Genomic DNA, 23,711 nt, shown 5'->3' with positions numbered 1-23,711 from the left:
AGCCAGGATCTCTTCTCGATCATCCCAGAGTGCAGGACACAGAATAATGGGCTCAACTGACAGGAAGCCAGATTCCAGCTGAACATCAGGAAAAACGTCCTGACTGTTAGAGCAATACGACAATGGAACCAATTACCTAGGGAGGTGGTGGGCTCTCCCACACTGGAGGCGTTCCAGATGAGGCTGGACAGCCACTTGTCAGGGATGCTTTGACTTAGATTCCTGCACTAAGCAGGGGGTTGGACTTGATGATCTTATAGGCCCCTTCCTACCCTACTATTCTATGATTAAAGACATTTTCACATGTGTAAAAACAGCACTAGCATCTTATTTTATTAAATTAGTTCTTACCTGCTGTTCGGTTGCAAAGGTAATGTCGAACACTGATATTACCCAACTGATTTGGTACAACTTGGTTTACCTGAAGGCACACTTCAGTGTCGTCACCTCTGATGTCAACTTCAGCATTAACACCAAGTATTTTAAAAACCACAACAGACATCTGTTAACAAAGTTAAAATAAAATTAATAATTAATCTGTAAAAGTTCAGATTTTGTTGCCATTTCTTTTTGAATTACTGTGCTAATTTTATACAGAATCAATGAAATATCTTCCAGTCAAAACTACAGAAGGCGACCTACAATTAAAAACAATTTGTTAATGTAGGTTCTGTAATCCACTGGAAACATTTGCTACCCACTCTGATAAAATTGCTTTTATCAACTCTTTGTTTGCTGCCACTGCAGCAGGACTGTGGCCCCAGGAAGGCCTGGGGCTGGAAATTGGCTTCAGGACAGCCCGAAGTTGTCTACCTCTGCATTAGTTGCATCCAATACATCGCCACAGTTGCCTGGGTTAATTTCAATTGTTTTACCTTTAGGATGGGATGCTGACAGAATACTCAGGCTGATCTATTATTAAATCTATTTATTTTGGGAACTTATATCCTGCCTTTCTGTATGATATGTCATCAGACATCTCACAAAGTCACAAAATTACAAATAAAGTGACAAAATAGATACATATCAGAAGAAAAAGAGAAGCTAAAATCCAAAGCTAGCTAAAGAAAGTGCAGCAAGTTAAAGAAAATCATAAATTCAGTACGCCAAAGGCCTACCAAAATAAAATGATCTTCACATGCGAATGGAAGGCCAGCAGAGAGGCCTCTCTAGGAAGAAGGTTCCAGAGTCATATCCCAAATCCTTGGACAACCTCCCACAGAGGTTTCATGTGTACTTTAACTGGCATGGGTGACAAGAGAGAACCCTCTAAGACCAATGGCCAAGGCATCAAACAGGAGTCCCCCAGTCAAGGACGACCAGAACCACAGCAGCATGGTGCAGATTCCATCATCACTGCTCTAGACTCTTCTCCTTGACTGAGAAAATCCTGTCAAGAACAGCTGGCTCCAACAGTTCCTCACATTGTTACTGCCCCTTTAGGATGCCAGTTGTTCATGAGGAAATAGTTCAGCCACTTCTGAAGAAATTCTTCATGGACCACAACGATCGCGGAATTACGGGCAAATTTCTAACTTGCCTATAAAAGGTAAGATCACTAATGGGTGGTGGCCAATTAACTCCAGGCATTTTTAGAAGACACTGATTTTCTAGCCTCTTTTCAGTTTGGTTTTTCATCTGGCTTTGGCACAGAAGCAGCTTTGGCGGTCTTTGTGGACAATTGTCTGGTGATCTATAGGGGAGTGTGATCCTGTCAGTTTGGCTACACCTCTCAGCAGCTTTTGGACACTGGATTATCTGGTACTCCTGAGAAGAGCAGGTTTCTTACTTTTAACTGTGGTTCTTCTAGTGGTGATCTGTGAGTATGGGTTATATGCCTCTGCAGAACAATCATTCGAAACCTTCTAGAGCTGAGCAGCGTTTTAGGCAGGAGCCCTGCCCACTCCCCTTTGCACACACTCCGGGTGTGGCTCCTGCCTGCTGCTCAATTCCGTGTCCACTGCAGCAGAGGAATAAATTAAGAGAAAGGCATCAAAGCAGGGAGGAGGGTGGGTTGTGTGGGTTTACAGATGACCACTCAAAGAACCACAGTTACAGGTAAACAACCTGTTTTCTTTGTAGTCACTGTGACTCACACAAATGGGTGACAGATAAGCAATAAACTTACCAAAGGAGGGAGATATCATGCCAGGATTGTAGAGGCCACCACCCTGCCAAAGGCTGATCTGTACGAGCTCTGATGTCCAAGTGGTAGTACTTAATGAGGGTTGAGCCCAGGTTGCAGGGCTGCACAGCTAAGGAAGTGGAATGCCCTGGAGAAAGGCAGCAAATTATACCATGGCCCTAACTGAGTGGCCACAGATATGTAGGGAGCCAGAAGGGATGAGACAGGACTCCTCTTCAATGACGTGTAGGTACAGGGATTTGAGAAGGTCTAAGGCTGTGATCACAGGCAGAAAGGGTCTGAGTAGGCTGGAGAGGAGTGGGGCTGATTGGTTCCCCCCCCCCCCCGTACAAGTCAAAAACAACATTTGGACTAGTCAGGGTGCTTACACCATGTGGGTTGACAGTGTTTATTCTGAAAAGGTTGTCTTGGTTGAAAGGCGGTATATGAGACTGGTCTAGGTCTGGTCCAGGTTGCATCTGGCTGGTGCCTCACTGACCCCTGGCACTGCCAATATGAGTGAGAGCAATTTGTGGTGGTAGAGGAGGATTGGGATCCTATTCCCATGTTATGAGCAGATGTTTTCATCTTCTGGACATATTTCAAAGCCTCATCTGTGGATGCACTAAGAAGTACTTCTCCACTGAATGGGTGGTCTTCCACCTTGGATCTAGCCTCCTGTCAGGCATGATGTCATAGCAATGTAGTGGCCACCGTAGCCTTGGATTATGTTGATTTGTTGGCCAGCTAGTCAGTGTGCTTCGACTTGGAATAATATTGCCAGGTTTTTTATGTCTTCCAGGAGATGGTCAAAGAAAGTGGTTGCTTTTTCCCCATAGGAACTGATCATAGGCTGCCATGCAAGCCTCATGGTTTGCTGCTGTGAGCGCTAGGGCTTCTGTGGAACAGATCTTACATCCCATCGAATTTAACTTTCTCCCTTCCAAGTTGACTGGAGCAGAATAGGGTTTCTGTCTAGTCTTGGACTGGGATGCCTCGACAATTATGGAGTTAGGTGTGGGTTATTTAAAAAGGAAGGAAAAGTCTTCTTCCTGAACCCTGTATAAATTCTCCATCTTCCTGGATGTATGAGGAATGGTGGAAGGTTTTTTCCACAACTGTTTGATGACATGCAAAAGTGTGGTCAGCATGGGAATGGTGACTGGGGGACCTAAGTCCAGTTGCACTCCCTTGAAAACTAGGTCCATGAATGAAACAGGAAGAGCATTGATCACCAGATCCAAAGATTTCGGCATTCACAGTATTTGCTCTGGTTAAGGCTTGACATCATCTTAGGAAGAAAGGGGATTTGATCCCTGTAGCATCTGGAGAAGAAGCAGATGCCACTGCAGATGAGAGCAGTAATCGTCCTGTCCCAAAGAACAATCTTTAGAGAACAGGTTAGATCGTAGCACCAGGTTGGTAACAGGTGATGTCTGAGTAACCAATGGGGTAACTGTTAAAAGCTGTAGTGTGGCAGGTGGTGGTGCCTGAATTTCCACAGCTGTCTCTGGGATTTTGGGGAGAATCTTGTTTTGGAAGAAGTTAGCTGTAAGAGGTGGACACAGTGCAAATGGTAGGCTAATCATGTTAGGTACTGTGGGTCTTTGGGACACCTGCATGTCACACAGTGTAAGTTGGGGGTGCCCAGGTGGGGAGGGTGAGGAGAATGAGTTCATTAATGGCAGGAGAAGTAATGCTGGCTGTCTCTTTCCCTATATTCCTAATGCCATTGAGAAGACAAGTGATGTCACCATGGGCGTCATCGCAATTGGTCATCATAGTAGTAGGGCAGTGACTAGGCATAATACGGGCGCTGGTGATTGTCCCATGGCATGTTGTAGTGATAGCAGAGAAAACTCTGAAGAAGAGAATGATGCTGGTGAAGTATCTTGGTGCTGTGAGAGTGGGGCCTACAAAGGAATGGTATTGGACAACGGTCCTGAGGGGGTGAGCTGGTAAAGTCCTAGAGAGGATTGTCCTCTGGATTCACCCTCCAACACTGACCCAATGTACTGGATATCAGAGAAATTATGATCTCAAGGGGTTTGTAGTTTCTCCAAAACTGGTGTTGGGGACTTAAGACAAGGTGGCTCTCAGACCATTGGTACCAGGGCTGACTGCTTTAGTACATGTGTAACTGTTGGTTCATCATCAGATTCAATCCTATGTGCAGTCTTCTTCTTCTTCTTTGGTTCTGGTGCCCAAGAATTAGTAGGGTGTTTGTTTCGGGACTTGATAGGTTTGACCTTCTCAGTCTCAGTGATCAGTATTGAAGCCTCAGGGCTGCCACAACCGATGGTTGAACCCAAAGGCAAGGCTGAAGCCAGTGCCAGAGAACGAGTTGGTACATCTCGTACTGGGGATGATTGCTCTTCCATCGATGAGGAAGCTGTAGTGAGCAGAAGAGAGGGTTGGTGCTGGCTTGGTGCAGAGAGAGGATGAGTTGGTGTGAAGAGGCCAGTTTTGTGTGTCTCTACCTGCCGCCTTGAGGACTCCCCCCCCCCCCCCCCGCAATAGAGCACATAGACAAGCTGTGCTGTTCCTTCTGGCCTGCTTAGTAAAAGCCTGGCAGTGGGTACAACAGTCCACTCTGTGTATCTCTCCCAGGAACAAGGGACAGAGAGAATGGTCAGCAGATGGAGGTATCTTCTCACTACAGCATGTGCACTTTTTGAAGAAGGCCTTGCATGCACAAGGGGCAAAGACAAAAAGGAAAAAAAACCTCAGGAGAAGACAGTAAGAAAAAGAAAGGAAGGAAGGAACTCTGCCCAGCAGTTTCAGGAGGGGACAGCTGCAATTTGCAATGAAAAAGGCTGTGAGAATGTTCCAAATGCCACCAGTTGCTGTGGCAGATGAAAAAGAATTGAGTGGCAGGTGGGAACCACACCTGCAGCATGCGTAGAGGGGTCATGTGGGGCTTTCACCTAAAACTCTGTTCAGCTCTAGAATGTTCCAAATGGCTATTCTGCACCAGTGCATAACCCATATGTGTGAGTCACAGAGACCACAAAGAAGAAGACACAGTGAGTCAGGGATTTTTGAAGCACCGCTTTGCAGTAATTCTTCTGCCATTTACTGGGATGTATACAGGGTGTAGGTATGGTTGACTTCTGCTCAGCCCCATGGGATTTGCCCTATGGGGTCCTGCATGGCTCCAGCTAGTCAACTCTATTATGTAGTGTGCATAAAAAGCTGCTAGGAGAGGTTGTCCATTATTACATCCAGATCTACCTTTCTTTTTCATCAAATCCAAGAGCAGCATCAGCAGCCTTGAATACCTATTCAGAAGAGTCTTGGGTTAGACAAAGGCAAACAAACAAACTTAATCCAGACAAAAACAAAATTGTTGATGACTGGTGCTTCCTGAGATCTAGGGGAGGTGGGAATACCTGTACTTAATAGGATCACACTCCCTGAAGGATTATGTTTGTGGCCAGGACTGCAGTTGTTCAGCTACATCTGATACAGCAGTTGTTCCCTTTCTGAAGGATAGAGTATTGGCTACCTCTTGTCCTGACTACTGTAATGCACTCAGTTACAGCTGCCTTGAAGTCTATTTAGAAGCTTCTTCTAGTATAAAATGCTTTGGGCATTGTATGGGGAAACATTTTTACAACTAATAAAAATAAAATAATTGTGAAAGCATCCCATGGGATCTCTGTTTTGGTAGCAATATACCAAATTGCTACACTCACACAAGCCAATTCAGACTAAAGATGTTGGCAATGAAGGTGTTTGGTGTGTTCTTTTCTTCCCTTTGAAACATATGGAGGAATTTGTTCACTTTCTGCTAGTTCAACAGGAGAAAAGGTGTGTGCGCGCATGCGTGTGCATGCATGCACTTAAATCTCTATGCTCCATCCACTCCCCTCTGTGGCCTTCCAGCTAACTTCTTCCAAACATTTTAGGAAAATGGCCCCTCTGTGATCTTCTAGAAACTGTAGCTAAGAATGCAGTTAGAAAAGTTATGAGGGCTGGGGTCTCAATGTATTTTGAGCACTTACACTGAAGCCCCACCCCCATTCCCAAAGCACCTTCTCTCCTGCAGCCACCAACCGCTTTCAGGTCCCCTCCACCCCCACTTCGTGCAGGTCTTTTCCACTCCACTGGTCTCCACTGCTTAGTTGTCAGATGTGCATGAAGGTTACAGAGCATTGAGTGGGATCACAAAAATTATGCAAAATCCATGGCAGGGCAGTTAAACAGAGGGGACATTGCATAAAACTCATGGCAAAGCAGTAAAACTAAAGGGAAGGTTGTGCAAATCTCATGGCAGGACCGTAAAATGGAGGGGGAAATGCAAAATTCCAAGCAGTGGTCATTCACTTCTGTGCACTTGTTGCAGGAGTGGGGGGGAAATGCAAACACATTTGGGACACTCTCTGGTGTGCTTTCTTCAAGAATCTTATGAAAAAAAATTAAAAATTCATCCTGGGGCAGAGAAGAGATGAGGGAGAATGGTGGTGGTGCTAGCAAGATTGCGAGGAGACGCAGTGATTTTTGCTGCTCTTGCTGACAGGCTTTCTAGCTGTTCCTGACAACCTATGAAAAAATCGCCCTGCTGGGTTCAGGCGTCACACTAAACCACCCTGAGAACAAGTCACCCTAAACAACTCTACTACAAGCCATGGGTTCTCAGCATGGCTTGTTTGCACAAATCTACCCACAACTGGAAAACCGCTCCGGGTTCAGAGTTACTCTACAACCACCCAGTGTGCATTAGTGTGATGTGCAAACCCAGTCTCTCTGTCCAAACCATGCCACCCACACTTACATCTATGCCCCACCACTTCACTATTTTCAGACTAGCAACATTTCAGCTTTCCCAACCAATGAGCTGCCCAAACAACCCCATCTGGTAGAAACATATGAAAATGCCCTACTTATTTGGGGAGCATTACCATTTCTTCATTAGCATCCTGAGCATTCTCTGAAGCTGCACTGAGGACATCTGGAGATGATCCACCATAGTTCTCATTCACTGTGCTTTCATCAGCAATATTTTCCACTGGTTTATTTGATAAGATAGCTTGTATATCCATGTTATTAAAAAAAAAAAAAAGACAGACGTTTATATTTGTTGAAGCTACCTCACTAGTTTTAAAAGGGGGAACAGATCACATGTGGACATTAAATGCATATTAATCTAACTCCAAATCAAAAGAAAGAAAACCAATATAAAACTACAGAAGAATGCACACAGATTAGTTTCAAACCATTTGAAACCATTTGATTAAATTCTCCTGTTTAAGCTGGGAAGCAGGAGGATATAAAGGGAACAACTACACTCACTGGTCCATTATTTAGCTTTTATGGATGTGGCATACTGACAAGCTGGAATTAAGCTCATCTACCTAACCATAATGCACCCGCCATGCATTACAGCCCAGGAATACTGTATGCAAAGTAGTCCCTTGCAAGTCATCCAGCTGACTGGGGTGCATTACGAGTGATCATAGATTGCATCAAAAATTTTCAAATATTTCTCAAAAACAACAAATTTGGGGGAGGTTTTGTTAGTCCTCCACAGCACAAACTGTCACACTCCTCCAGAATAGCATACAAGGGTTAGCATGCTCTACTAGAAACAAAAGCATGTTTGCAGCCATTATATAGATCATGCATTTGCATCACAGGTAGTATGCGCCCATTTTAAGAATACAATCATCCCCTAAAAGTAGCAAACATACAATCCCCCAGATATAGATAGGTCCCAAGATGTAAAGAAGACTTCAGAAGGTAATTCTAGGCAGGCAAGCACACATAGGCAAACTATGAGTTTAACTAAACAAGGTTCTGCTCCCTGATAGAAAACTACAGAGAAAGCTGAACTTTTAAGACCTTCCTTGTACTTTAACCCATCAATTTCTCTCAAATGAATTTTTCATAAAAAACAGACATCCACAGCACTGTATGCTAATATATGCTCAACACCAAGATAGACTCCACCCTCAGTAATAAAATGCCTCATTTGTATAATGAGAACTTGGCCATGCAATCACTGATAGAATTTAGCTATAATTAACAATTTATCTAGGAGGAATACTCTAAGGATATGGTTTGCTTGGCTGGGATTAATTATGTTGGCAGTAATGTCAAGTGGAAACTCATCAGCCATATTGTAAACCAACCCTCCAAATTAAAGGACTCAGCCAATGATGTACAGTGTATCCCCAACTATGGATATTCCACAAGATGTCAAAAACTGTACCTTTGAAATCTACAATGATTAAGTCTTCCTTTTTCATTTTATTTTCTAAATATAAACTAAAGCTAGTACTAAGCACTGGTGAAATAAAAAAAAATGATCAAAACAGACTATTTAATCCACCGTTATTTCAATGTTTAAAAAATGTCTCAGTAAGTTCGTTTACCTTTCTCCAAAAAGCTGTGGCTATCACTTCCATCACTCTCCAAATAGTGTTCCTCCAACAACATGCTATCAGTAGAAATGGTATCCAAGGAGACTTGTGATGGACTTTTCTTCATGTTCTTATATGAAACAGAGAATGCAGGGAGGTTGGACTGGCAGGGTTCCTTAGGCTTTCCACTTTTTAATATAAAGATATTAGGAAATTATTACTTAAGGTGGAAAAAACTGCAAAAGAAAATCAAAATCCTCCAGAGTATAAAATTAAAACAAATGCTGGTAAAAATATAAAATAATTATCTCAAGTTACAAGATTTCAGCCTAGTAAAGTTATTCATCCATCTTTGACTTCTGTACTCTAGATAATTCTCCTGTAAATAGGTAAGAGACAGCAGTCTGTGGGCATCATTAGTGGCGATTTGTCTGTATTTTTTTAACTTACATTTGGGCATGGATAAGGGAAGGTCCTCCAATGGGCATCTGCATTGTTTGCAAGCCTCCTAAAGCAACTGTTCTAGGAAGGCTGAACAATGTGCATGGCTACTGTCATCTTGGAAGTGTTTTACTGCCACTGCTGTAGGACATGAATGTGACAGATGAGTGAATAAACTATGATACCGTCTAACCCTTTTCTAAATACCAGGAACTCTTCCAACCTATACACTATATAGACTACATACAATATAGTCTATACAATAGACTACATATTAGAAGAAGCTATTACAGAGGGACCATTTCCAGCTTCTTAACGATGGTACTACGTGGTCCAGCCTTAAGTCTCAAAATACATGAGTCCTCTTACTTCAGTATGTTAATTCCAACACCTGAATTTAAACTATTAGTTAATTTTGTAGCCCTTAACATTTTCTATACCTTAGCGAAGACTGAAATACAAGCATTTTGGCTGTAGCTAGTTTTTCTTTGTCACTTTCAAGCTCTTCCGACTGCCACACAGCATCAGATTCTAACTCGGTGAATTTAAGAGGTGAGCCTCCCGCTCCACTTTCCTTATTTGAAAAAACACTTTTGTCATCCTCCTTGTCCATCAGCATTTCAACAGAATCTTCTCTGCAACCTAAAGCAGTAACCAAATCCCTGGCATATGTACTACTCTTGTCACTTAGTGACTCACAAATTTCTTCTGAATCACTTTGACTGAAGAGTCCACTACTATTTTCTTCATTTATTTTCCACAGAAGTTTTTCTGAAGCATCATCTGAGAAAGAACTTCTCCTTCGCAAATCCATATCACTATCTGATTTGAAAAGCGGTTCCGTTGGTACGGCTTTGCAGTAATCAAGACTCACAGACCTACAGTCAGTTACAACACTAATATCTGAATTGCTCATCTGTGTAGGAGGAGCAGGAACAAGCTTGCTTTCTGATCCAGAAGTTTCTCCATTTTCCATGGCTGAGAGATCCGATGCCACTGGACTTCCTTCATCCAGAACAGGAGATTTGCAGATGCTTCCTTGCATCAGTGGATGGAGCAACAGAGCTACATCTGCAGTTTTCAGTAAGATCCCAATGCAGACATCTGCCTGTTTTGCAGGTTTCCCTGTCACAGTCTCTACATCTTTCCTTAGGTTATCAAGGAGCAATACAAGGGAGTCTTGGAGGTAGAGTAAGAAAAGATACTGGTAATGATTGATTTGCATGCTCACGTGTTTTTGAATGTGAACAAGAATGTGAATATCAGCATCAGATATCAAACGTGCAGATTGTGTTCCCAAAATGGTGTTGGGAGGGCACATGTTTTCAATACCATTGGTCAAGGCTTCAGTCTCAGTGTTATAATACTCTTTCAGAAGTTTTTTGCGCTGCAGTCGACTAGCAAGGTCACTAGAGTCACTTTTTGGAATGTTAAGAGGCTTCTGATTATAAAAAGAGGGCTCTTTGTGTGATTGTTCAAATATTGTGGGCTGGCAAATCCACAGTGTAAGTGGGAATGAGTCCACAAAACTTATTGGCCGTCCTTTCCCACTCTTCATTCCTTCATAGTCTACCCAAAATTGGGAAAAATGCACTGCCCAGACATCAGAAGCAGCAGACGTTTTAAGTGCACATTTATTCAGTTTGGGGGTGATAAAACCTTTATAGACATCATGCATCTTTGTATCTTGTTCATGGGCATGTCGCTGGAAGATTGGATGTAGAAGATTAAAACAGTCAGGGGATTTTGGAAAGCCTGTAAAAGTTCTACTGAAAAATTCAGAGTCTTTGAAGTTTTGAAACGCTGCTTCCAAATCAGAGTGTCTACAGTTGGGCGAGTGCCTAGTGTTTGTAGCAATCATTTCAGAACTCTGAATGGAAATTTCACATGGATCATCCCTATGGTTTTGTTTCCTTTCAGACGGAATGATGAACTGCAATGAAAAACATAAAACGTCATTACAAAGCCAGAGTTGGTAAGAGGACAGATTTTTTTGATAAAGTGTTTCTCAAACTGTAGGCGCGAGTATATACTAGAGTGAAAACTGACTATCTTATTATAAATATGCATAGAAGTGGTTAAGCTTCATAGCTTCCCAAAGTTTGGGCTGTAACTTCACAGGGCTTGCTGAAAGAGGGGAGTAGAGTTGGGAGTCCCTTACTGTGGCAGTCTTGCTACTTCAGGCTGGAGCTGAAGTAGCACTGGGATCGGCTATAAGAGCTAAAACAGATGATGAAGGAGTGTGGGGGTTGCACAAGGGGTGTACAAACAAGACCAATATGTTCAAGGGGGATAATTGCAAAAAGTTTCAGAACAGTTACCTTAATGATGACTAAATTAAGGATAAAATATGTACTGGCAAATAAAACACCAGAAGAATGTCTTATGACATTTTAAAGACTAACAAGTTTATTGTGACATTGGTAGACTACAGCCTACTTCATTAGTTGCAAAGTACTGTTACCTTGAGCTGGACCTTTTGAGCAGCTTTCCACTTATATATGCTGTATGTGATAACACTATTTCTGAGTAGTTTGGTAACATATCTCATATTAGATCCTGGGCACCACTCAGGGTTAAGTCCAGAATCACCTCTCTTTTAGACATTTTTATGACCGACTGTTCCAAAATATAGTCACTTATATAGAGAAATGTTTGTCTGACTAGGTAAATTTACATTCAGGCCATAACAATGTGAGTGCAGCTGAAGTCATCCATTATTACATTTTTTTCATTTGGTTGCCTGATTCCTTTCTCCAACCTGAGATCACCCTCAGAGCTTCCATTTGGGGGGAACTGTATGCCCTCCAGTGCTAAAATACTTTTCAGATCTAGTATTTCTAGGTCATTTTGATACAATGGCTCACACTCTGGTAACCTCCCAATTGTATTACTGCAATGTGTGCACATGAGGCTGCTTTTGAAAAAGACTCAGAAGCTTCCACTAGCACAGAATATGGCAACCAGAATTGCAACTAGTACAGCCAGCTGAAATCCCATTACACCGGTTCCGAACGAACTGCACAGGATGCCCTTCTGAGCCCAATTCAAAGTACTAGTACTTACCTTTAAAGCCCTAAACAACGTGGTACCCAAGTACGTGAAGAAGTGCCTCTCCCTGTATGAGCCTGCCTGTGCCTTAAGATCACAAAGAGACTTTTCTCCAAGTACCTTGCGTACATTGTGTGTCAACATGGGGGAGAACCTTGTCTGTTGGGGTGCCCAGATAGTGGAGTACCCCTCCCCTTGGCACTGACATTGCAGTCTTTTTAGCAGCAGTTCAAACCTTTTGTTTACCCAGATGTTTTAACTGGTTGATATGACTCGTATGTTTATTGTATTTGCTGCCTTTGGGTGTGTGTGTCTTACTATTATGCTGTTTTATTGTTTTTACTGTATCCTGCATGGCTTTGATCACACTCTTGTACACTGCCCTGGTATCTGGTTTAGAGATATTTTTAACCATAAATAAAATTTCCACTCACAGAGATTCTGCAGTTTATTCCTATTTCAGTTTTCTAGGTTATTAGACTAAGTCAATAGTCATGTGTAACAAAAATGCAGTTTCCTGTCCTTCCTATAGATTTCCAGGGATAAATCATATCTCACTAATTCTTCGAGCTCCAGGTTTCAAATATGTCCATTATAAGATCTCTTTTAGTGCCAAGCATTCTAGCTTCCTGCCCCATCTGAGCTTTGAGACTTCTATTAGCATTTAATGTAAAGGATACTTACAGAAGTTTGTATGTTCTCCCCCAATTGCCAGATACTTTGAGAAAATTAGTCTTCAGTTATGTTTAAAGTTGTCGTGCATACTAACACCTCAAATGGTCTTCCCTTATACAATCACAGCAGTCGGACATGTTGTATGTATCCAATGTTACACTGAGAAGTGTTTCCCAAAACAGGCTCCATTTTTTTGTCAGCCAAATGATCTAGATTTTTTTTTTTAATGAAATTGGAAGCTTCAAGTGTCCAATAAGAACTAAGAGGGCAAGGGGAAAAATCTTGTGCATCATGTGTGGTTTGCATTTCACAAGTTGCTCCGCATTTACAAAACATTTATTTTACTCAGACTGTTGCCATGCTTAATTCACTGCAGGAATACAATACTGAGCAATTTTGCTGTATCTTTGCAAACTGTACCTTTATCATTAACCCATCAACTCGAACATCAACATGTTCTTCCGACTTTGAACTGTCATTTAACTTGTACATGGCCATGAACTGACTGAGGCTCTGTTTCAGGTCTAGCACAAACTGGTTTAGCCAAAGAACACTCCTCTCATCCAGAGTGAATTGCAGAGCATTTAGCTGAGCGTAAAGGTTTGGACTTGGGACTAAAAGAAAAACAAAATTATGTTAAAAAGATTTAAAAATAACCAGATATCTCTAACATCTGGCTGAGGACATTAACACAACCTAAATCCAATATTGTGGCCATATTAAAAGCAAATTTGGAAAGCCAATCTTCAGGCTGTACACAGAATACTATCTCTGAAGAATGAGAATTACTTCCCCTTAAAGCTGCTGTGGCACCAGCTCTGATCCAGCAATGGTAGTTTGATAAGAGCATAAACACCAGTTGGATCTGCAACATACTGTTCCATTGTGGAGTGCCCCTGTTCAGTGTTCTAGTGAGCCATGCCCTCTTTCAGGTTACTCCATTCCATTTCCACTCTCCCCAGAGACTCAGCATTTTGGCTACTGCACATGCTTAGTTCTCTCATTGGGTTGTTTTGGTCCTCCTCCCCCAATATTTTTTCTACTTCTGCAAACCTTGAGGTTCCCCTGAGTATGCTGATACCTCCCTCTGGTTTCTCAGTAGCCCCGTTTTAGCTACCCAGCCATCCTAACTCAGCACCCAAATTCACTATATACACGTGTATGTGCATGTGTGTGTTCATTTTATATATTGGTAACCATGATAGGTGCAGGGAAACAGCCTTAACGCATGGGGAAAGCCTAATAATTCTCTCAGTTACAGCACTTCTCCTAGTCCGAAAGGAATGAGAGGAGAGGTAAAATTTAATAGGAGAGGTAAAACTGAATAGGATTGAATCACAAATTTCTGCTCTACAGAATCTGGAAAGGAAAATGAATTAATGTTCCCAAATGGCCTGGCATTGCTGAAATGGGAAGGCAGCCCTGTACTCCCCCCCCCCCCCCAAGGGGCTTATACACACATGGCTATTTGGATAAGCATTCATCCTGTCACACATTTAAAATATGTAAACATTGTTCCAAACTGTTCCAGGAATTTGGAGGGAGGGGAGGGGAGAGAAGACTATGTTGAGATGTTTGCTACTTGTCATGATCACTAACAGCTACCTTCAAACATACATATATTTATTGCAGCAGTGCTGGGAACTAATTTTAGCTTTTAGAATGTACTATTTGAAGCATACAACAGAAATTCAAAAATTAGTTTGGGGCAGAAAATATGTAGGACAAGCAAGTGTGTGGGTATCGATAACTGTACAATATTATCATTAACAGGCAGAAAAATTAACACCTGCATACAGCTGGAGACTCTGCATGAACAGAAAACACTTCCATTTCCTCACACAAAACACATACATATTTGATTGGAGTGGGGAAACAGAGGGGCTGCATAGGTCACACCTTTGGATAAAGCACTGTAATCATAAGGCTATTTTCCTCAATGAAGTCCATTCGGACTGTCTATATAGGAAACATCCAATTCCTCTTTATTTTATAGATCAGCACTAAATATTAAAACAATCTTACGCAGAGAAGAGAAACATTTTCTTGAACACTATTTTTAGCCTTTTCAAGTGTACATCAAATATTTGAAACAAGATCAATGTGTTAAATATGCTGCTATAAGCAAATGACCTTAAGCAACTTTATAACTTAGTCCAAAATGTTTCTTAAACACTTCAAGCCTGTAGCAGTGAAGCTCCAACTCCTCTCCCCTCCTGGTCTATAACTGATATGGTGATGCCCTAGAATGGCTCTAGGGGCCTCAGAAAATGAATACACATGGGCACACACCATGCAAATAGGAAGTCTAGTTGTAAATATATGACTTGCAGGGCTGGAAATGCTACACTCAAGAAATACAAGCTGCCCTTGAAATCTGATGATTTCAATACAATACAATATATATTTGATAAATATATCAAACAAAGGGAAGAAGATTAAAAAGCATCTTACTAGGAAAGTCTTTTCCATCTGGATAGTAGTATTCAGTGAATTCAATATGAATAGCTGGCATTTCTGGTGGGAGGTATAGCGACTTTTTATTGCATGAAATAAGAGTTTTAGGAGAACGATGACACTGGTCTGCAGTAGAGACCTGAAAAATAGGAAATTCAGCATTAAATAATAGAGTATTTGGAGCTTTGTGAAATATGCAAATGTAAAGAATTGCTTTTAATCAGAACTGTTCAGAGGGCAACATAAAAAGTAATTTTAATTACCCGGGGTGGGGTGGGATTGCAGATTAAAACACATGTAATTAAGACTATTAGTATCCCAAATATGGAAGAGAACTATTTACTTTATCTCAATTTATTAATATGGGAAAATGTCTGTCATCTTTAATGAAAGTCAACAATTGTTTCTAGAAACTTCACAGAAACACATACTAGATCTTCATCACAATTGTGGACATCCAGAAACAGAAGAAGTAAATTCAGCAATTGGAACTGAAATATACCTGATAAATATTAACATCTGCAAGTCTCACCACCACAGGGCTGGACATCAGTTTATCCTTTGGTTGCTGAGATGACATAGAAGATGCCGAGATTCCTGTTGCTATCTGTTCTTTGCCTATAAGAAACAAAAGGCATAAAAATCACATATGGGACACAGTTTATTCTTAACTGAACTCTCCCCCTGCTGCTGTACTAAGGGACAACCTGTAAAACCTCTGTTGCATTATATTTGCTGCCTTTTATTGCAATGGTGATGCTCTACATCAGGGATGGGGAATGTCTTTCAGCCGAGGGCCAAGTTCAATTCTGCAGAACTCTTAGGGGCCACATTCCAGTGGTGGTGGGACCAAAGGCAAAAGGGGTAGAGCTAAAATATCATAGCATAAAGCGCTGACTTCCAGTAACTAAGCCTTAGGAGAGGCATTTCAACTTTTTAGAATGGGGAAAAACTGCAGAAAAGCTGGGGGAAAGGGGGTGTGGCTGTCTGAGGAACTCCAGAGGGTCAGATGGCCTGAGGATCCCCACTCCTGCTCTACATTCTAAGCTGCCTAGATAACCTTTGTTGTTAAAGTGACCAAAAATAATCTAAACAAATGAAATACAAATAAATAACAGAAGCCTGTTAATGCCAATAATGAAAACGAATTACAGCACAATCCTATGCATGTTTAGACAGAAAAAGTCCTACAATGCCCAGCATGCCCCAGCCAGCCATGGGAGCTGTAGGACTTTCTTCTGTCTAAATATGCATAGGATTATATTCTTAGTTTACAAAATACAGATTACCGTTGCTGTAATCTGGTTTTCACGTTTGTCAAATTTGTGCAGGCTTTGAAGCTTAATCAGATATTTTCCTCCAGTGATCAGTCTCTAAAGCTAGGATTTATTGAGGAAGGTATTACCAAAGTTAAGAAAAAATATCTAGATAACCCCAATGCAAGTGTACTGTTGCTCCTGATCAACTGAAACCAGTGGGACCTATATTCATGAAACAGATTGTAAGACTTGGGTGAAAGATCCTTATTTCTTCTCATTTTATAAGCTAACACTGTACATAATAACATACCTGTTTGTATGTGCTGTGGAGACCCCTGAGGTGGGGATTTAGTGGGAGAATCTACACTGTGATCTTTCACAGCCTGCTTAAGCAATTCAACATTGCATTTGAACTCCTGTAATAATTCTTCTGCCCATCCACTTCTGGCTTTGGTAGCATCACTATAATGCATCCAATGGTTGCAACTATCATCTATAAATATTACACATTTAGAGAGAAATTAAAAATAATTCTATAAACATGTTATTATGTATCTTTAAAAGCCCCATAAAAGTAATTAAAATCATTTAAAAATAATATATTCTTGTCAGTTTATAAATTCCTAACCTTGCTATACATATGACTAAGGCAGTAACACGTCAATGAACATAAGAGCCCCGTTGGATCAGTTCAAAAATAATCTAATCCAGCATCCTGTTTACCACATAACTGATTTATTGCTTGTTATGAGATGACACCTATTGCTTGCCTGTCTCTTAATTATATCTTGACACTGGACCTGCATCATATGAAATTGGGTAACAGAATTGCTCCTAAAGATGCATGGACAGGATGCAATTGTTATCATCTTCCACAATTCTTAAAGCATAATGTAAAACTCCCTAAGGAATGACAGCTATTAGAAGAGATCTGAATTGTTTACCAATTTCCCACTTCAACAACCATATGTATGAGTGGGAAAGAGAGAGACAGCACACACATGCACAATGAAATCTGGACACAGAGTGCCATGACTTACACCTCCATATACCCAGCATTATACACTGTGTTTGTAACTCTCCTAGTTACTCATTGTCTGTGGGAGGAGAAAAATAGAGCCACAACTTTTGTTGGCATTTTAATTCCCTGAGGCACCTATCTCAGAATCTTGCAAGTCCAGGTATTTCAACTTCCCATTTTTCTTCCATCTACATGCAATAGGGCCCAGGATAATATTTGGTAGGGCCAGAAAACAATCCAGTTTTACATCTATGGAGTTTAAAGAGTCTTTACTTGATATTCTAAAGTTCTGATAGGAATTCTATATTTTTCACATTACCATGCATGGAATAGCCCTTTCTGTGGTGGCAGCAAAAAAATAATTAAAATCAAGTACACATTTGTGATGAAATGGCTATTAATTTTCATATGATTTCTTGAGTTACTGTTTTACTGTATTCAGTAATCTTCCCTGCCATTATTAGGCAGGATCAGGGTTTTGTTACAATGGCCTGTGGCTAAAAATACTCACATTAGTGTGACCTAAGAGTCTAGTGCAAACACTGAAAGTCTTACATTATAAATTAGGGTATGCATCTGACATCAGGTGTTTGGGAACAGCCCTCCCCAAGTTCGTGTAAAATTATTTAAATTAAAATTAAACTTATTTTTAAGCGCTCAGATGGAGAGGCTTTTGGGGTTTTGCCAGCCCTTCAGTACCAAACAGTCCATATTTCAATTATAAATAAATTTTGATTTATCATATTTTAATTGATTAATCTGCCAATAAAAATTTGCATATTCACATGTTCTTAAACTTGAATTAAAAATATACATACAATATTGACACACTTGGTATTACATCTGTCTCCACACTGAAATTACCCTGATATTACAAAGCAGAAATGGTTAGCAGCTATAACTCACCTCTCCTTGTTGAGAACATTCCTTTCCCAGAGTTGCATCTTTCCCTATGTTGCAGCGACACATAGACCTCCCTGGCAATTCAACTCTGCCAGAGGAATGAGCCTTCTTTCTGCATCATTGCAGGAGTCTCTGGGGTGATCAATTCCAGATAAGAAGGGTGCCAAGTGGCAGCAAAAAGCAATTTAGTTTTCCCTTTTTTTCTTCACAGACACAATGGAGCTAAAAGGAGTTCACAAGAATTGCATTCTGCTCCTTCCTCCAGGTATCGCTCCCATTTCTAAGTGGGAGAAGTACTGGAGGAGGCTGCTGAGCACAATTCTACCTCTCCTTTCTCTACCACCTCCTTCTTCCAGGTGCCCCTGCCTGTGGGGAAATGGGAGGCATCTGCATCATCATCTGCATCTGCACCCCAGAGGCATCTAGATCATTATCATCACAGGAGACTCAGGGGCAACCTTCCATTTTCTGGAAGAAGCAGACCCCAACCAAGGAGAGGAGAGCTGCAAGGGCTTAAAATGGAAGGTTGGATGACATGGGGCAACACTTCATTAATCTTGCCCATAATTTAAAAATCAAGCCCCACCATTTTAATCAGTTTGATTAATATTGCAGCCCGAATTTTAATACTTCTTCTCAGAGTTGCAAAACTGAGCTATGAATCAAAGCCACTAGCAATATCGCTTACCTACCTTACAGGACTAATACTACTTTAACATTGTAAGGACTACTGAAAATATATGTAAAGCACTGTGAACCCTCTAAAAATAATTATTTTAGAACATATGTAACCAATTTTTCAACAAGAAGGTAAGATGCGATCTAACTTTTTGCACAAGGTTTTGAGCCTGCAGCATCGTCATTTCTTTTTCTACAATATCCGATCACATACAAGGTGATGAATATGTAGTAATCAGTAAGAAAGCAATCCACCACAGTAGAATACTGTGAACTAATTTTGATCCAGCGTTTTGTACAAATATGACTTATAAACACAACTCAGCATTTACTCTTACCTGCTTTGTGAAAAGGATAGTAGTCAACGGTTAATTGACTAAAGGACAGCTGCATAGCACCTCCTGAAACACGCCTGTTTGCATCTGTAAAATAATGCAATGTTTAACACTATGTATGCAGTAGTTTTTATTTATTTGTTCAATAAAGAAGTTCCTTCTGTTGACAGCTTTTAAGGGAACATGTTCCTCTTCTTGGCAGCTCTTGAACTGCTGCACTATGAAGACCTTTAGTAAAATGTATGTATACCAACTGAAGTTTCATTTCGCTGTGCTAATGTGTTGTGAACTTTTATTTAGTTTTTTGTCAGCATGGTACATTGGTTCTTGGAGACAGCAATCCTATGGCGCCTAGACAGCATCGGGGGGCAGGGGGATAGGATTGTTCAGATTCCTGGATCCGAGGCCAGCTGAAGACAGCACTCTGACCTCGAACCTGGGAGTTCGTGCTCCCCTCGTGAAAACACCCATCTAGCCAAATTGCAGAGCACGAGGCATGGTGCACCCTCCCGCTCTACTTTGGATACTCATAGGCCTCCAAATTCAGAGGCTTACGTGTATCAAGGGCGGATCCAACAGGATTGTGCCCTAAGCACATGTATCACCACCCTTTTTAAAAAAATGCATCCATGAGTAGTGCTACTCTCACAGCAAAGACCTATCTAGTGCAAATAGCTGAAGCAGGGTTAAGTGTCACACAAATGGAGAAATTCAATTTTTAGTAGTTGTCTGGAATAGCCTTCTGTTAGTCTGCAGCCACAATGGTAAGGCATGCTAGAGTGACCCATTAGACAGAGGACCAACAACCTACTGAAGGTGCTCTCTTCCCCTCCAAGAATTCTACTACAACTGTGGTTGCAAACTGAGGGGAAGGTCAGCATTTTTATAGCCACCAATCAGAGGACCAGCAGTTGCTTGCAGTTTACACACTTTTCCTCCAAGCAACAACTGCTTTGCAACTGTCAGATGCTTAGTGGGAAACTGTCGAGGGACACTTGCTGTTTGGGGGAATTTATGGAACATTCTGGTATAAACTCAATTCTTCTTGTTCTTTATCCTGTCAGAGTTAAAAATGAGAAATTTTTAATTATTTGTGTAAGTCACAGAGCCTTAGGAATAAGGCAGGATACAAACTTCCAACATCTATCAATATATGTTCATGTCAATTCCTAGGAAAAGATGAATGCTTACCTAATTATAGTTTAATTAGGCAAATGGTTTAGGCACCCTGAGTCTTTAACATTTTCAATCCCTTGTGTGTTCACAAAATACCTATGCAACATGCAGAGCAGAGTAATTAACTAAAGATGCTGTTAAGAACGAATTAGCATTCAATAAATATTGCATATACTGGAAAGTGTATGAATAGAATGGACTGGTAATATAAAGCAATCAATCCAGTCTCCTGACAGGCAAAACAAAAGCCTACAGCAATGCTCAATAATATGGAGACACCAAATAAAACTCTTACCCTTTTCCTTAGCGTGAATATCATCACATATATGCAGGTCCAAATGGGAAATTGCTAGATGATAAGAAGTTTCCTTAACATCAAAATCATTGAATAGTTTCACAATTGCATCATTTTGATCAGTAGATGCCGAGGACTGCTGTGTTTTCACCTGCTGAGAACTGGGTGCAGGAGTAGAACTCTGGAAATATTCAAATATATAACTTTACGGAAATGTCTTATTTAGCATGAGCCTCAGCTGAAATACCTCAAAGTTTAAAGATGCCAAATAAATGCTTAAGGCTTTCATGTTAAGGAAAGCTTTCAAATGTAGTATCCTGAATATGCCTTTAATTATCAAAGCTGTATAGTATATTAGTGGCTACTCAAACCAGTAATACTGGCATTGTTGAAGACAATGCAGAACAATTAACCTGCTGCCAGATCACCAAGCATGGTAGTAACTTTAAATGCAAATCTTGAAGTGCTTCTAGGGGTAAATGCTTTTCCTTGAGTACTGTAATTCAGAATAGTAAAGAGAGGTAGGGAATACTACAAAAACATATAAGACTGTTCTTCCTAGTGCTAGTAACAGATCCTAACATTGTCCCACGCTAACAGTGCAATTCTATACATATGTACTCAGACTGAGTGCTATTGAGTTCAAGGAGGCTTACTCAGACGTAAGTGGGTACAGGGTTGCATTCTAAATTTCTGAAGCTAAAATCCTAGTCCTGTACAGGGTTGCTCCTTGTTTCAAGAAAACTTAAAATCCAACAATTCCAACTTAGCCGGACATGGCATATTGCTTATTGTGTTGTCTATCCCATCAATAAACTTGCTTATCATTTGGCTCTCTTGAACTAAAAAAGGGAAGCGATATGATATTGTAGACAAAAAATGAGTAGGATCCCCATTATGGTTCACAGTCACTCATGATGTAATCAAAAGAGGTTCTGCTATCTTTAGAAGCAACCCAGCAAAGGTTTGACACATACAAGACTCTTTGAAACCAGTGAAACTTTCACACAATTAAATACTTAAGTCCCATTGTATTAGACAGAGGTGTGCCTTACTTTTTATTTGAATTTGTGTCCACTAACATGAAGCTACAGCAATGACTGATTAGCTTACCTGTGTTGGTTCAGAAGGTAGGCTTTTTCTCTGTTCAGCTGACTTTTCTATTGCTTCACTAAGAGATTTAGCATACTGTACCATAGCTTTCAACTGGGAATCAGTCAAAACCCACAGCAAGTCATCCAGTATTAGAATTAGTTTCGATGCCACCACATTGCAATCCTTTAACTGTTGGAGAGAGAAAAAGTGAATACTGAATACTGGTAAAAACATTGGATTTAGGGATATTTTATATAAAGATTTGGGATTAGTGTGAAGGATTTTTAAGCAGAATAAAGAGCAAGCCTTAATAGTCATGCTAGCAACCTAGAATCTTGGATCAATTATTTCTGCACCTTTGTACCCCTTGCTGAGAGAGACCTTTTGTTACCAAAGCAGTAAGGCCACAGGAAAGCATGAACTTCCATCATTAAGCTACACAAATATTTCTTTGGGAATTTAACCAACTGACACACACTCTATTTGTCCTAAGAATTTCAAATGAAAAATGGTTTATTTAGAGGCTAAACAATGCTTCTATTTATTAAATGTATACCCCACATTTCCTTTGGCAAGCTCAAGGCAACTAACAAAATGAACCATGCATAGAGCAATTGCACTAAATAAAGGTAAGAATAAAGATAAAATCTTAGGACATGTCACAGTCCAATAGAAAATTGAAGGCTGGCAGCCTTGTTCTACTGATGTCAAATGGCCAAAGCAAAAACAACAAACTGAGGGCTGGTCTTGACTCCCAACTCCTGCTGTCGCAGGGATGATGTTCCTTGTGCTGGTTGCAAATTACTGCAAGTGCAAATTAATTTCCTGAATCACTAATATCTCAACAAGCCAAATGCGCATACCTACACATAAGATTCCACACATTTTTACTACCCTTGGTAGCCAGCTAAACTCTGTGCTCACCTTCAAAAGGGGAGGGCAGGTTCTTATCAGTGACATTATGTCAAACGTCAAAGATACCATAAATAAGGTGGTTGTAGGGGAAAGCTCCTGATGTCCAACTTGATGTCTACGCTGCAGGGGGGAGGGAGACACGTGAACTGAGCCTTGAGAGATTCAGAAAATAGCAAGATGTCTCACTGCTTTCTCTCTCCAAGACTCAAGATGGGATCTGGAGATTCTCTTGTCCTTCTCCAGGTTCAGGAGAAGGGCAGGAAATCTCACCATAATAGAAATGTTCTCACATTGACAAGCACGTTTGCTGACCCCTGCCTGCACCATAGACTCTTCTATAAATTTTAACTAACATTTATGTCTTATTTCATATCAAACTGATTAGAACAGAGTTAAACATATCTGGAGGAAAATGTGTGTATATAATTTTGCTGTGGAAGCTCTCCATTACCTCCACCAACATTAAGGAATATATAAATTGCCACAAAACTATATTCAGTGTTACCCTTCTTTTCAGTGTGACCCTGATTTTGGACTGGTTAGTAATCAGACGAACTGGAGCACTCATGATTTCATGTTGAGAACTTTGGATCGCATCTGCTTCTATTCTGATCATCTGCCAGTTGATTTCTTTAAACGTCAATACCTAAAATAAAACAAATAAAACACATTAATTTATATATCTATTGAGGAAATGTAGGAAGGCATTCTCTCCCCTCCTAGACCTCAAAGGACTGCCAACCAGTCACATCTGAACTCAGGTTGGGAGAGCAATCCTATGGCCCCTAGACAGCCTCTGGGGGCCATACGATATTTTGGATTCCTGGATCCAAGGTCAGAGACAAAACTATGACTTCAGAGCTGGGAATTGACGCTCCCGCTCCCACCCCCTTGCAGCCGGCTAGCTCGCTGTCCCAGCT

The 23,711-nt window shown here is 40.8% G+C and overlaps 1 protein-coding gene across 6 annotated transcripts in view; it reads right to left on the bottom strand.

The window, feature by feature from the left end:
- Window positions 1-23,711, bottom strand: part of BLTP3B (bridge-like lipid transfer protein family member 3B) — a 52,976-nt gene that overhangs the window by 13,777 nt on the left and 15,488 nt on the right. For 2 of the 6 annotated variants that reach the window (XR_014784346.1, XM_084810163.1), the window contains exons 6-17: window positions 23,297-23,437; window positions 21,895-22,065; window positions 20,782-20,962; window positions 19,314-19,397; window positions 16,684-16,866; window positions 15,617-15,732; window positions 15,112-15,253; window positions 13,078-13,271; window positions 9,372-10,864; window positions 8,503-8,678; window positions 7,030-7,157; window positions 352-502 (exon numbers count right to left, since the gene is read on the bottom strand). Coding sequence is in view for 2 of the 6 variants with exons in the window: in XM_084810163.1 (XP_084666289.1) it covers window positions 352-502; window positions 7,030-7,157; window positions 8,503-8,678; window positions 9,372-10,864; window positions 13,078-13,271; window positions 15,112-15,253; window positions 15,617-15,732; window positions 16,684-16,866; window positions 19,314-19,397; window positions 20,782-20,962; window positions 21,895-22,065; window positions 23,297-23,437 (3,160 nt within the window). In the remaining 4 variants the exon portion in view is untranslated. Of the gene's footprint in view, window positions 1-351; window positions 503-4,308; window positions 4,518-5,359; window positions 5,407-7,029; window positions 7,158-8,502; window positions 8,679-9,371; window positions 10,865-13,077; window positions 13,272-15,111; window positions 15,254-15,616; window positions 15,733-16,683; window positions 16,867-19,313; window positions 19,398-20,781; window positions 20,963-21,894; window positions 22,066-23,296; window positions 23,438-23,711 lie in introns of those variants that run through there. The other 4 variants (XR_014784348.1, XR_014784347.1, XM_084810164.1 and 1 more) reach the window with 4 other exon arrangements.

This window comes from Heloderma suspectum, chromosome 7, assembly GCF_057233095.1.
Source record: "Heloderma suspectum isolate Gila_16-S chromosome 7, 16-S_ref, whole genome shotgun sequence".
NCBI classification, from domain to species: Eukaryota; Metazoa; Chordata; class Lepidosauria; order Squamata; family Helodermatidae; genus Heloderma; species Heloderma suspectum.
Note: the sequence above shows the minus strand (reverse complement) of the source record. Positions and strands in the feature narration are given on the sequence as shown.